Source organism: Quercus suber, unplaced genomic scaffold (genome assembly GCF_002906115.3).
Source record: "Quercus suber isolate HL8 unplaced genomic scaffold, Cork oak 2.0 scaffold_426, whole genome shotgun sequence".
NCBI classification, from domain to species: Eukaryota; Viridiplantae; Streptophyta; class Magnoliopsida; order Fagales; family Fagaceae; genus Quercus; species Quercus suber.
Genome location: NW_027069877.1, coordinates 21,850 through 36,614, shown reverse-complemented (window position 1 = coordinate 36,614; position 14,765 = coordinate 21,850). Strand labels below are relative to the sequence as shown.

The following is a 14,765-nucleotide window of genomic DNA, read 5'->3' as shown; positions in this document are numbered from 1 at the left end:
GCATCAAAAGTTATGAAAATAATTATGAGATTATGTTAGGGAAAAGTGCCTCTTAGTGTAGCCTAAAAGTTCATTTGTAAGGACCCTCTTCAAGTTTTCATTCAAATATATTATTGACCGTATGGACTTGGGAAAAAGTAGACTTGGCAAACATGTTAGATTAAGAGTTTGTTTGGGATCCGCTTATTTTGCTGAAACTAAAAACTTTTTGTTGAAAGTACTGTAGATAAAGGTAAAAGTTAGCTGCAATAGTATAGTAGAACCCATAAATAGTATCAAAAAATGCAGTGGGATTAGGGATGGCAATTTTGCCCCGCCCTACTTAACCTGTTCCTCTCCGCTTCGCCCTGCACAGGTTTTCCCACTCCACAAAGGTGGCGAGGTGGAAATGGGGCAAGATTTTAGCCCCGCACCATAGGGCGGGGCAGGGATGGGTTTAGACATTTTAGACCCACCCCGCCCCGCCATGACTCACGTTGTTAAGGGTTATAATTGTAAATTTTCCATGCCCTAAAACCCTACTATTTAAACAAATATATTAATATTAACTTATTTTATTCCACCCAATATGGTTTTCTGCCTTTATTTTGTTATGTGTTATACTATGAAATTTTTTTTTTTTTTTTTTTGGTGATTTTCTTGTTAAACACTTGGATATTTTATTCAATTTTTTCTAAAAATTGAATTGATTTGATGGGATAAATTTAATTGTAATTTCAAGTATATTTTTATTAATGAAATAGGTTTCATTAAAAAAATTGTACTAGTTATAGGGCAAATTAACAAAAAGTAGAGTTTTATGGGGTGGGGCGAGCTTCGCGGGGTCTCGAGGGGCAAGGATGGAGTGAGAAAATTTTTTACGTCAAGCGGGACAGGGTAAGGATGGGGCAAGACAAAACCCTGTGGAATAGGGACGAAGACCTCATCCTTCGGCCCTGCCCCGTCCCATTGCCATCCCTAAGTGGGACCCATAAATAGTAGAGTTTTACGGGGTGGGGCGGGCTTCGCGGGGTCTCGAGGGGCAAGGATGGGGTGAGAAAATTTTTTACGTCATGTGGGACGGGGTAAGGATGGGGCAAGACAAAACCCTGTGGGATAGGGACGAAGACCTCATCCTTCGGCCCCGCCCCATCCTATTGCCATCCCTAAGTGGGACCCATAAATAGTAGCAAAAATAAGGTAAATAATAAAATAAATTGGCAAAATTAATTATGCCAAACAGACACTAAATGAGTTCATATTCAAATTAAATTGTAAGAAATGGGTCGAACTTAAACGAGTTGAAAATCTTATGACCCGTACTTGGTCTTTGATGGGTCAAATCAATCTAGTATGACTTGGATTTTTATGTACAGAAAAAAAATTAATAAATAAACTTGAGTATATTATTGTTATCTTGGTTCTAATATAAATAAATAAATGGTAAATTATAAATTATACTTCTGAAGTCTGGGGTTAACAGGATTTTACATCCCAAAATTTCAAATTTTTTATTTTACACCCTAAAGTTTTGTTCCGTTAGCAAGTCACCCCTCACGATTAGTTTCAGCTGTTAAGTGACACATCATCATGCTAATGTGTTTTATTTTTGCCAAACCAGTCCCAAAAAAGTCATAAAAAAATATACACTAATTTTCAAAGAAAATAAAGAATATTTTCAGTATTACAAATAAAAAGAACTTGGGTTATGGGATTAAAAAAAAAATCTTGATTAATCCATCCTAAAGATGACATTGATACAAACGCACCAATTCAAGAAAACGGAAATATATATGATCTGTGTATACCCAAAAAAAAAAATCACAAAAGTTGAAATAATATAACAAAAATATGGCATTAATTGAGACAAAATTTACCTGCAACTGGAATTGCTAAGTGACTACAAAAAACAACGGGAGTGAAAACTGATAGAGCTTTGGTAGTTCTATTGGCCTATTTAAAGAAGGGGGTTGAGGAAGTTCATGAATCCAGCCAAAGAAATGGAAAAAGGGCAGTGGGTATTGGGTAGTATTTTTTGTAAACACATATGACACTTTTGTAACATCAAATCTAAGTTTGTTGAGAGAGAGAGAGAGAGAAAGAGAGCACCATTTTTTTCCTTGGGGGTTAGCTTTGTGAAATAGAGCTGGGTGGCTAAAAGGATTGAAACTAGTGGTGGGAGCGGTGCAAGGTGGAGTTTAAGAACTCTGACGAAATGAAAGGAGATATTTTATGAAATTTGATGAGAGAGAGAGAGAGAGAGAGAGAGAGAGAGATTCTGAAATTTGATTTCAGAAAGAAGGGGAAGGCGGGCTGTTGAAATTTTCAAGCTTAAATGGTCTCTCAATATATTACATATGTACCACTATTATTGGGTGGTCTTACCAAATTTGGTGCTAAGGTGGGGAGAGTGTCACTAAAACTACGTAGTTTTGGGGCTGATTTGACAAAAATAAAACACATCAGCATGATAATGTGTCACTTAGCAGCAAGGTTGTCAAACCCGAACCAAACCAGACAAGTCGGTTCGACCTGAGTAACCTTGAAACGGATGAATATCTAGTTATTTAACAAATAGAACTGGTTCTATATTGTAGATACTGTATTTTGTCTACCTTGATTTGCGTGTTGGACCCCGAAAATTCTAAAAATATTAACTTTCTTCCGAGGGACAGCGAAAACATCTAGATTGAAGTGGGACAACCCGTTTGGGCAGAGGGGCACTTGAAGTGTCATTTCAAGTCAAATTGACCAAAATACACTAGTCACACCTGGGTTAGCCAAAAGTCAAAGTTGGTCAAAATAATCTCAAAACAATATTTTTCATGTTTCTACATCAAACTCAAGCTATTCGGTGATTTTCTTCAAGGTTGACCCAAGGTTGACTCTCGAGACCCCAAAAACTCTAATTTTAATCTAACCATCAAAACAGGTTGAGACTAGTGTCATTGCGAAGATTATTGAATTCCTTTTCCAACTGCTAGTTATGGGTTGAAATTAGAGTTAAAACGATTGAGATGTCTTAAAAACTATGCAATGCACATCAGCTCGCTTCCTAAGGCCATAACTTTTGATCTGACCATTGAAATTTCATTTCTTTAGTGTTATGGAAACTAGACATCCATATCTTTCCAGAGATATCAAGATCAGCTCAATCAAAGTTCGGGAAGGCCTTCAAATATGCATATGAAGCTAAACCAGGGAAGAAGCGAGGATTGCTGATGTCAGCATTAGGCCTGGTAGCCACTAAAGGGCCACCAAACCCAACTGCAAGAAGCCAAATAGTCACTTTTCAACTATTTATACCCCTTTACCCCTCTTAGATAAAATAAAATAAAAAAATGGTTCTAGGATTTTGGAGCACTTTTTTGGGTAGATTCTCTCTCTTTTCCTCTCTAAATCCTCTCCTAAACACATCAAAAAACCTTTAATTTCTCTCTTTTCTCAACAATCAAGAGGTAGTGTTCTTGCACTCTTTTTTCCTCTCATTGGTCTTAGGACCTTGAATTTGAGATTTTGGGGGTGTAGATGTAGCTTTTTAGCTACAATCTACACCATTTGCTTTATCTTACTTTCTAACATGTTTTATTGTTTTTCATAGTATATTTTTGCTTTATCTTGCTTCTAGCAGGTCTCTTTGCTTTCAAACATGTTTTATTGCTTCAATGATGTTGTCCTAGCCTTCTTGGGCTGGATATGCCTAAATACTATGTTTGTGCTTAGATCTATATGCCTAGGTGCTTTTTGCCATGTTTTTGTTTAGATCTACATGTTTATGTGCTCTTTACCATGTTTATACTTAGATCTACATCTTCGTGTGCTCCATGCCATGTTTATGTGTCTAGATCTATATGTTGGATGCTATGCCACAAGCTTCTATAGCCCTTTTTGTCTCTTAATGTTTCGCTTTCTTGTGTTTTGGCCCTTTAGGTAGGGTGTAGATCTAGGTCACGTGGTCTAGGCCTACATCCATACACCTAGGCTTATATCAAAGGGTTTGGATCATTTCTTTCATGCATGTGTATGCTTGCTTGCTTCTTTGCTTTATATCCATGTTTGCCTATTTAGATCTAGGCTTTGCCATGCCTTGTGCCCTCCATGGGTTTGTGCTTGTTGGTCTTTGAGGCTACTTGCTTGTGTGGTTGCATCCATCCTATTTGTGGCTTATTTAGGTTACTTGTGAGAACATATCCCCATGATGTCAATTTGCTTGATGCATACCCTTTCTCTGCTTTATGCGATGTTATGCTTGCATTGCTTGCTTTGTGCCACCCGTTTGGCTCTTTTTGCTTCTTTGCATCTTTGTACACTTATCTATATGTTCATACATAAGTCCTTGCTTGCTTGTGTCATCAAGCCTAATTCCTACTATCTCATGTGGGTTCACTCTTATCTTTAATACATAAGACCCCAACCCCAAGTCCCTTTTAGGAATTTTGCTTGATGGCATGTATGTTGCCCATACTCCAATCCAATGGAACTATGGACACCTGATCTAAACTTACATTTGTCCTCCTAGGACACCCCTTTTTGTTTGATAAGATGTTTTTTTGCCCCCTTTTGGCTTTCTTTGCTAGTGTGTCTTTTTGCATGCTCTCTTTACCTCTTGGATATCCCCTTTGCTTGTCTACTGCCTGGTTTCTTTGTTTGTTGCATGTACATGCTTGGAGTGAGGACGCTTAGAGCAAGGGCACGACTTCCTAGGCACGAGCAACGAGGGCAAGGATGCAAACAAGATGACACAAGCCCAAAAAGGGCGATGTTCAATATATTAGGAGGCCTAGCCTCCCCGAGTGGTTATATCTTTCTCTCTTAGCCTCTTCTCTAGAGCATTATATTAGGTTTATCATCCTTGAACCTAGTTTTAGGCCTCATCCCTAAGGTATGACAATATCTGTTTTATATTTCCTACACCTTACTGGGCCATACCCTATGAATGTAGGCATGTATCCTTTATCTTTCCTGCTTTTTGCTTAGGCCGTGTTCCCTGGGTATGGCAATGTCTGATTTACATTTCTTGTACCTTGCTGAGACATACACTTGGAACATTAGCGATGTCTGCTTTACTTTCCCGCTCTATGTGATAGCATTGTGCATGATGTGTATATATATATATATATATCTATCTATATATGCCTGTATGTGGGTGATTGTACATTTTGTATGATGGACTCTCATGGCTACGTGAGCGACCCTCTCTAGTCACGAGTGCTCTTAACCTTGTAGTGTGGGTATGTGCTCAAGGCAATTGTTGTAGGTGCATATTCACGCTATATTGTGTGCATAATCATCACGGTGTGATTGTCCTGATCCATGTCATCAAGTGACATCAATTTCCCCGTGTATGCAGCACACATCAATATGTTTGATGCTTTGAGGGGCTGTAGCTCATCCTAACATGAGCATGTTGGCACGCATCATATACATAGGCATGAAACCCTGCCAGTGCACCTTAGCTCACAAAACACTAAACTCTACTGGATTTACAAAATGTTACTGCTCTCTTTTATTTTATACTTGCTTATGTTATTGCTTTCTTTTGATTCTTGCAAAATATAAGTTATTATGTATTTGTTGTTATATTTTCCTTGTATTCACTTTTTTGGAGCTTTGACTTGTGAATGGACCAATTCGGCATAATGGCCCAAATAGGTTGCAGTGAACCAAGCCTAGTTCGCCCATTGAGCACTCTTATTCCACTTCTGGCCCCTTGCAACAACCCATGATATCAGATTGGGTTTGGGCTTAGGGAACTGTCCTAAAAAAGGGCCCCACAGAGTGTAGAGAGCATTTTGCATTCAATTAAATGGGAAGTGAAAAACAGAGTAAGAGACAAATGTAGCTTTAAGAGATCAGATGTAAGTGTAGAATTAGGCAGGGAGTGGAGACTTCCAGAAAGCATGCTTAGGAGGATAGGCTCAAAGAGAAAATATTGGTGAGACTTTTTGCTTTGTAATTGTGATTTTTTTCGAATTTAAACAGTAGAGTCTATCTGGTTTTGCTTTGTAAATAACTGCTAGGATTTCTACTTTTTAAGTCCGTTTGAGTGATTTATGTTTTTTCATATTTAGTATTTTGTTTATTTTTATTTCTATACAGTAAGTGACACACCCAATTTTATAACATGCTAAGGTTTTAAGTTGTAATTAGTGCATAATAAGAGTAGTGGATTCATGTGAATGTAATGTTGGTCCTATCACAACTTAACTTCTTTGTATGTTGTAAAATTAGATGTTTCCATAGAGTTACTAATTTATAATTGTTCTCTAACCGGTTCCCTTATTCTCATCCCATTGCTGGGAAATTGCTTTGAATTTTTATTATAACTTTGAAAGTTAGTTTTCTTGTTAAAGAAAGAAAATTAACTTGGTTTCTTTTGGATTTCCTTCATGTGGAAAAAGAATCAATTCCCGCAAGGAAATTCTTTTGGATTCAAACTCAAATTGCATTCCATCCATCTCAGATTCAGACAATATAATTTTTTTAAGCTTGGATCCTACCAGATCCCACCAAGTCTAACTCATTGAAAGCCCGAGTCAGCAGAAAGGGTGAAAATGTTGCTGGATATTGGAGTCTTGCACGAAAAGAATTGGCAGCAGACGAGAATGGTGATAAGGGAAGAATTGGCAGCAGGTGAGAATGATGATAAGGGAAATCACGCAAGGCACAATGTTAGAATCAAACAAGTAGAGAAGGGCAAGGCATTAACCATGCAAAGACTGCTGCGCTAGGCCATTGCTGGATCTGTATCCAAGCTCCACAACGGCACTACCCTATAGCCCAGTAGACCAAAGATCATTTCTATGTATTTAATCAGATTCAATCATTTTTGTTCTAAAAAAAATACTAACTTCCAGATGAACATACATGAACATGTACGAAATATGCATACAGGCGAAGAGGGTACGGGCATAGACACCAAAAGCCAAAAGGGTGTCAACCTCCAACATCCAGACCTAACAATAGGCAGAGAAGTCCAGAAGAAAAAACACTCAAGCTAATTTAACAGGCAAATAATAGATGCCAACGCTGTAATTTGTCCAATAGAAATCCATAGCCACTAACAATCATGTAGGTACTTCAAACAAGAACTCACTATCTCCCCACACCCCAAATCAAGAAAACCAAAGAGAGGAAACGAAAAAGAGAAGACCAGGTACACAGTGAAATCACAAGAATAGTTCCGAGAAAAGAAATAAGAAACTAACTAAGCACCAGGCCTAACAGTTGAGATAAAGAATTGCATTCCAGTATATTGGAACAATGGAGTCTGCTGCGGAATGTGCAGAACACAGAGGAGCTCGTGAATCATTGCTTTACCTATATGAATCTGGACGCTTTGGCTTGCTTTGAACTACAACCTCAATCTTCTCCATCACAGCAGGAGTCAGTAGTGGGATGACATCAATAGCTTTCATATTCTCTTGAATCTACATAGAAGAAAAAAGCTCTTTAATGGCATGCTTTAAGGATTATATCATTTTCAGATTTTAGATGCTTACTAGCTTCATGTTCTAGCACCTTTGAGAGAAAAATAGGATGCTATATAAGCATTTTCAATCAGACAGAATAAAGAAATAAATTTTTGGGGGGAAACCTCAAAGAATGACCTTTAACATCACAAACCCATTTTTAAAATGCATTCACAGATTAGGTGGGTTCAGAGGGGAAATATGAAGCAAAGATATGCCGCAACAAAGGACCTGTGGCAACATGAATACAGCTCAGACACTCCATGAAGCACAATTGTTAAGCTCCACATTAGACACATAGTGTTGTTAAAGCACTGAAGCGAAGCTCATTTCAAGAAGCTCGCCTTAGGCACTCCTTTGGCCTTTTTTTTGGAAGAAGCATAAAGCATGCATAGGCAAGCTTTTTTATTTTATTGCTAAAAAAGATGAAAATTAATAAAATTAATTGCTTGATCTTGAAGGAAATGACATGGACCATTGATTTATTATACAAATTATTCTTAAGGTGTTGTGTTGTATTTCAAAAGCAGTTTTTTTTATTTACATGTCAAATGATACAAACAATTAAATCTGGGTTTAAGGTAGTGGTACGGATTCAGATTATACATCAATTAAAAGCGATACGGCATAGGATCGACTCCAAGAATCAGCCTCTCCAAAATGTTGGGGACAAAGCTGCCTAACATGACCTCTCTAGACCCCACAAAAATGGGAGCCTTATCAATCAAATCATGTAATTCACAGCAAACTACATGATGCGGGAGACACAAGAAAATTATTATTTAGTATTATTTATGTTTGCAAGCTCATTGTATTTTTATGTTTTAGGTCTATTAGTTTATTGGGCTTTTAGTATTTTAATTTAGAAGTAAGGGTATTTTTGTAATAAGGCAATTAGGGTTTCCTAGCTAATAAGAACTAGGGTTTAGCAATCCTTTATAAGCAACCTATTGTACTCCTTGAGGAGTTAGTTGATATTTTGATGAATGAAAAAAACGACCGTTTGGTCTTTCTTTGGTCTAGTGCTGACTCCAGGTCTACTCGCTGACTCCTAGTGGTTTCCCCGCTTGGTGCTGACTCCAAGCAAGACTTAGGTGCTGACTCCTAGGTCATATCCCTTTATTTTTCTATTGTTTAGTTTTCGTTCTGGTTGTCCTGCGTCACTACAGCTGTATCTAAGTCATAGAATTTTTGTTTCCTTTCCTTTCCTGTATCTAAGCATCATCAAAAGGGATTAACAGAAAGGAGCTATGGAACAGTTTGGGGTTGTTTAAAGGGTAAGTAGGTCAGAACACCTGGCTGCTAATGGAGGATTTAAATGTGGTTAGAAACTCTTATGAAAAGTGGGGTTCTGGAAGTGTTTCAACATTTGCGATGGATTTTGGTGAGTGCTTATACAACACTGAAGTGATGGACTTGGCTTAAACAAGATGCTTTTATACATAGAGTAATAAAAGAAAAGGTATTGAGTTTGTGGCAGGGAAATTAGACAAATTTCTGGGGAATGAGAGATGGATGAAGAAATATAGCCAGGCCACTGGAATTTTTAAGTCATGGTATATCAGATCATTTATCTGCAGTGACGTCATTTGGTGAAGAAATGAATTTTGGGCACCAACCTTTCAATTTATTCAATTTCTGTGCAGATAATGATGAAATCCTATTTGTGTAAGAAAGGTTGAGAAACACAAGTTGAAGGAGTTCCAATGTTTAAGCTATTCTCTAATTCTTTGACAAGGGTTGTACACATCTATTTATGTGTCATTCTCTTTTCCTTTTCTAATAAAACTTTTACTTTTCAAAACCAAAAAAAAAAAAAAAGGGTTTAAGCTATACTTTAAACTGAAGGCTTTGAAGAGAATCTTTAGGCAGATTAATCTGCACAATCTGGCAGTATTTCTCAAAGGGTAATTCAAGTTAGAACCAAACTGGAACAAACCCAAAATTGCATGATGAGGAATCCTAGAAAAGAGTATTTGTGAATAGGAAAAGGAGTGCATGCATGAGATTCTTTCAGTAAGTAAGGCTGAGGAAGCTTTTTTCAAACAAAAATCTAGGAATAAGTGGTTGAATTTGGGGAACCACAATACCTCTTACTTTTATAGATTTGTTAAAGGAATATAACAAATTCACTCAAATGCTTACGATATGATCAAGGAAACATGATGGAGAATCCAATCAGATGTTACACAACTGGCATTTGAGTTCTATAAAAGCCAGCTTGGAAAATCGAACTTACAATTGGGGGTTAATGAAGCCAGAAGAGAAAACACTGCTGAGAAAATACAAAGAACTATTTTTTTCTCTTAATGGTAATAAGGTCCTAGCCCAGATGGGTTCTTGGCTTGTTTCTTCCATAAATCTTGGGCTATACAGTGTGAAATGGAGGATGCAATCGAATCTTTCTTGAGGGAAGCTGTTAGGGAAAGTCAATGTGACAATTATAATCCTAGTCCCTAAGGTTCAGAATCCTTCCTACCTGGGTGATTTTATGCCCATTTCATTCTTTAATGTCAAATGCGATATACAAGTGCATAACCTTCTGAAAAATCTGTTATACCATAATCAAACAACAGCATTTATTACTAATAGAAGCATTATAGAAAATGTGGTGATTGCTCATGGGTGTATGCTTCAGTTAGCTGGGAATTTATCCTCCAATGTTTTGCTGCTGTTAGTATTCCACCAAGGTTAGTGCAATGGGTCAGAACATGCCTTATTACCCCTAAATTTTCAGTGGCTATTAATGGCAGGCTAGCTAGCTATTTTGAGGGAAATAAGGGATTAAGACAGGAGGATCTTTTGCCTCCCTATCTATTTGTATTGGCAATGGAAGTATTTTCTAGACTGATTCTTGAGCTCCTCCAGTTTAGAGAAGGTCATTTTCCAATGAGATACATGGGTATTCGCTTAATCCCAGGTAAGTTATCTGCTCAAGATGAAAAAACATTTCGGGATAAAATCACTTCCAGAATTAACCCTTGGAATTCAAGGAACCTGTCCTTTGCAGGAAGACTACAGTTGCTGCCCTCAGTTTTATACACCATTGAAGTCTACTGAGCAAGCAGTTTTGTCCTCCCCAAGAAGGTAATCACTATGATAGAGCAGGATTTTATTCTTTCTTGAAAGATAAAAATTGGGCATGTAGGCCAGGAATGTCTAAGGATCGAGTAACCATATAAAGCAAGCTATCTTTGGTACCTATTGGGGATTGTGATAGACCCATTTGGACTCTTGCAAAGACAGGTTGCTTCTCTAGTGCAGAGACATGGAATGACTAAGATATAGGCTACATGAGGTAAAACTGTTGGAGATTGGTATGGTACTCTCTTGCGATTCCAAGGCATGATTTTCTATGTGGTTTGGTACGAAGAATAGGTTCACTACAATAGATAGGTTAACCAATGGGGGTAACAAGGTGAGATGAATTGTGTTTATTGCAGAAGAAACACTGAGACCAGGGAACATATGCTTTTCCAATGCACCTTCACTGGCAGAATCTGGGAAGGAATCATGAAATGCTTCTTAATAGAGAACCCAGAATTTGGGTGTTGTAGACTGGTGGATTGGGATGTGGAAAGCCTTAAGGGAAAAATTTTAAAGTCTATTGTGATCAAAATAGCTTGAGGAGCAGTGGTTCACCATATCTGGTGCCAAAGGAATTTCATAATTCATGGGGGACAGCTCAGGAGCGAAGAGAGCATTTTGCATTCATTAAACAGGAAGTGAAAAACAGAGTAAGAGACAAAGGTGGTTTTAAGAAATCAGATGAAAGTGTAGAATTGTGCAGGGAGCATGGACTTTCAGAAAGCATGATTAGTAGGAAAATCTCAAAGAGTAAATATTGCTGAGATTCTTTTCTTTGTAATTGTAGTGTTTTCTACTTTTAAACAGTAGTCTTTTTTATAAGGGGAAACAGAAGTTGATCTGGTTTTGCTTTCTGTTTTTCATACACACTAGTGCTGGGAACTTTAAGCTCTGTATAGTGTACATTGTGTATTTGATTGGTTTTAATCAATAAAAGTCATCTCATTCATCCAAAAAATAAATCCAACTTTCAGTCTCCTTTTTTTTAAAGTAGAATGATAAGCAAACACACGCCAGATCAAAAAATGCAGCATATCGTGTAACTACAATATGTTTTGAAGATGTGATATTTTTACTTCTCAAAAAATAAAAATAAAAGGATATGATATTTTTAAAACTAACCTGAGACTCCTTTGTTGCTCCAGTAATAACGGAAGAGACATTAGGATTTGTTGCACACCATGCAATCGCAAGTTGAGCTAATGGCACACCTAGCTCATCTGCAATTGGCTTTAGTCCTTCTACTTTTTTCAGCACGTCATCAACCAATGACCGATTAGCAAGACTCTACAAGTCAAAATAAGATTTTGACATGATAAATCAAGTTTTGCTATCAGTCACCAGACAGATTATAACATTTAAATTTAAATAAGAAAGAACAACATTGCTCTGTGTGTGCGTGTGCTGGTCCTTAAACCATGGACCCTTTGGTTTGCATTCATCACACAAAACCAACAGAACACCAAATAAAAGAAATGGAATTATCAATTGAAAAAGAGCTCTCGCATTAGAAATGTATTGTACAGGGATCTGCATCCAAACTGAACTACATCTGAGACAACACAGTATAGAACTAAAACGGTGCTACTTCACAAGGATAATCACCCTGTGGCTAAAACAAATTTTTAAAAAAAAAAAAAAAAAAAGGGTCCCGGGTCTTGTATAATCCACATATTTCACATTACGGAACATGTCATAAGCTGTGACATTCTTATACCCGAGTATAATGCATGCTGATGGTGGAAACCATCATTCTCTTGGATACACATGGATATCATAGAAGCAGTAATCACAGAAGCATTCAATATCACACACACTACATAGGCACAAAGTCTATGAAGGGAGAGAACCAATGATGATGGAACACTATCCCAATATAATGCACTTCGTTTCAGCCACCAAGAAAAAGCCAAAGGTGAAATTAACATTCGATAACGAGACTTTAAAAGTAACATAAAGATATAGCAGAGAAAATAGCTCAAGTCAACAACAAATGTTGATGAGAAGACAGAATAGCAAGTCACTTTAAAGAGCAAAATGTTGAACCTAGTATTAGTAAAGACATACTTTGTAATTTTCCAATGCAAAGCGGCTATCAGATGGTATAACTTTCTTGTTGTATTTTCCAGTGAGCACTCCAGACGCAAGTGGGCTCCATGTGGTAAGACCCAAGCCATAGTTGGTGTAGAGAGGAAGAAACTCAGTCTCAACCTGCATCCATTAAGATTAAAATCATACACAAGTTTATACATGGTGTCCACTACATAATGATTATGCTAAAAAAAAAGATTTGGATTCCTAGGATTTAGGAATCCCTAAAATTACGAAAACGCTGAAGTAGTACACACACACACACACACACACTCATCAAATGAAATAAATAAACAAAAACCCATTTCCACAATGGAGATAAAGAGAGAAAGAGACCTTGTGGCGAGAAAGCAAATTATACTCAGGTTGTTCAACAATGGGACCCACAAGATCCAACCTCTGAGCAACAGCCCAAGCTTCAGTGATCTGCTGAGCGGACCACTCACTAGTCCCCCAATAAAAAGCCCATCCCTTATCGATAACATAATTCATAGCCCTAACAGTCTCCTCAATGGGAGTGGAAGTATCGGGACGATGACAATAGATAAGATCAACATACTCCGTATCAAGCCTTTTAAGAGAAGCCTTGGTCCCTTCCACAATATGCTTCCGAGACAAACCCTTGTCGTTGGGACCAGGACCACCCCAGAAGATCTTCGTGGACAACACCAAATCGGAGCGCTTCCAACCCAACTCTCGTATGGCCTGACCCATGATCTCCTCGGCCCGACCATTGGCGTAGACCTCGGCGTTGTCGAAGAAGTTCACTCCGTGGTCTTTGCAACATTGGAGGAGAGATTTAGCTTCTTTTACATCCAGTTGGTTTCCGAAGCTCACCCATGCTCCGTACGAGAGTTGGCTCACTTTCAGCCCTGACCGACCCACATTCTTGTACTGCATTTTTTCTTTTCTTTTGTTTTTTCTCACTAACACAGACACAAACACAAACACAGAGTGAGTGAATGTAGAAGAATGAAAATGATTTCTTTATGTAGTACTAGTACTTTGTTTGTGTGACTGTGTGGGTATGGTGACAACTGGAATGGAGGGAGTGACTATAGTTGGCCACGTGAGGTTTTTGAGATTTTGACACCTGTGGAATATGTTTCAGCATATTGACTGTTTTGTCCTTTGGGATGTGTGGCAAGCAAGTGAAGACAGAAAAGGTAATGCCCTCTCTCTCTCTCTCTCTCTCAACAAAAGTGTGTTTGGGTTGCGTGAAGATCTAGGCATCCCAGAGAAAATCATCGACGGTCAGGGGCGTCAGTGCTGGCGTCACCCTGAATGTATCAACTAATAAGCTCATTTTTTGAAAAAATTCTTAGGTAATTTCATAAAATAATAAAATAGTGCTCTCTCTTCTCACATTTATGATGGATCTTACTATGAACTTAATAACCAGACTTCACCATAAATGTGAAAGGAGGAAGTACTATTCTTCATGCTCTGATAGTAACTAAAAATTACTCGCGCTTTTTTACAGTTACTTTTTACTTTTTCTAAATTTTTAAAAATTTTGAAGATACAAATACAAATATACTTTGGGCAAAAGAGGATAAACAATTCTCAAACAAACACTTACTAATTGCTCAAAATATGCTGTTTGGTAACGATATTTTAGTAATGTTATTTATATTTTTTGAAAATATATGTGGGTAAAAAAATATTTAGAAATATGAGTAATGTTGTTTAAAAATTGAAAACATGTATTTAAACTCCTATATCAAACGATCCCATTTTTTGAGAAATTCTTTTGAGTTAGCTCCTAAGTTAGAAGGCTCACGTCAAAGTGTAAAAGCATATAAATGAAGAATGTGTAAAATTTACTTTTGGCTAAAAATAACCAATATCAATAAGCAATTGCATAAAATTACAAGTTTGCTATAATAAACATATAACACTAATACTATTCATTTTACATTTAATTTTTTATTCTTTCTTTACGTGAGAACGAATGAAGAGACTAAATGTAGTTATTATATGCAAAGAAAGAGAAACAATTAAAAAAATAAGATTATTTAATATTTTAATTAAATGTAATATAAAATAAATAATCTAATACGGAGTATTTTGAAAAAGTGAGTATGTAAAATATAAAAATGAAGTTTTTATACTAAAATATATGAAAATTTTTGT

At 37.1% G+C, this 14,765-nt stretch overlaps 1 protein-coding gene across 1 annotated transcript; it reads right to left on the bottom strand.

The window, feature by feature from the left end:
• Nucleotides 1-6,958: 6,958 nt before the first annotated feature.
• LOC112029648 (probable voltage-gated potassium channel subunit beta) lies at nt 6,959-13,618 on the bottom strand. Its single transcript, XM_065761726.1, has 4 exons — nt 12,966-13,618; nt 12,606-12,749; nt 11,661-11,825; nt 6,959-7,409 (listed from the first exon to the last, which is right to left on the bottom strand). Exons 1-4 carry the CDS (start codon nt 13,527-13,529, stop codon nt 7,296-7,298), a joined length of 987 nt encoding a protein of 328 aa, XP_065617798.1. The 5' UTR covers nt 13,530-13,618; the 3' UTR covers nt 6,959-7,295.
• Nucleotides 13,619-14,765: the final 1,147 nt, after the last annotated feature.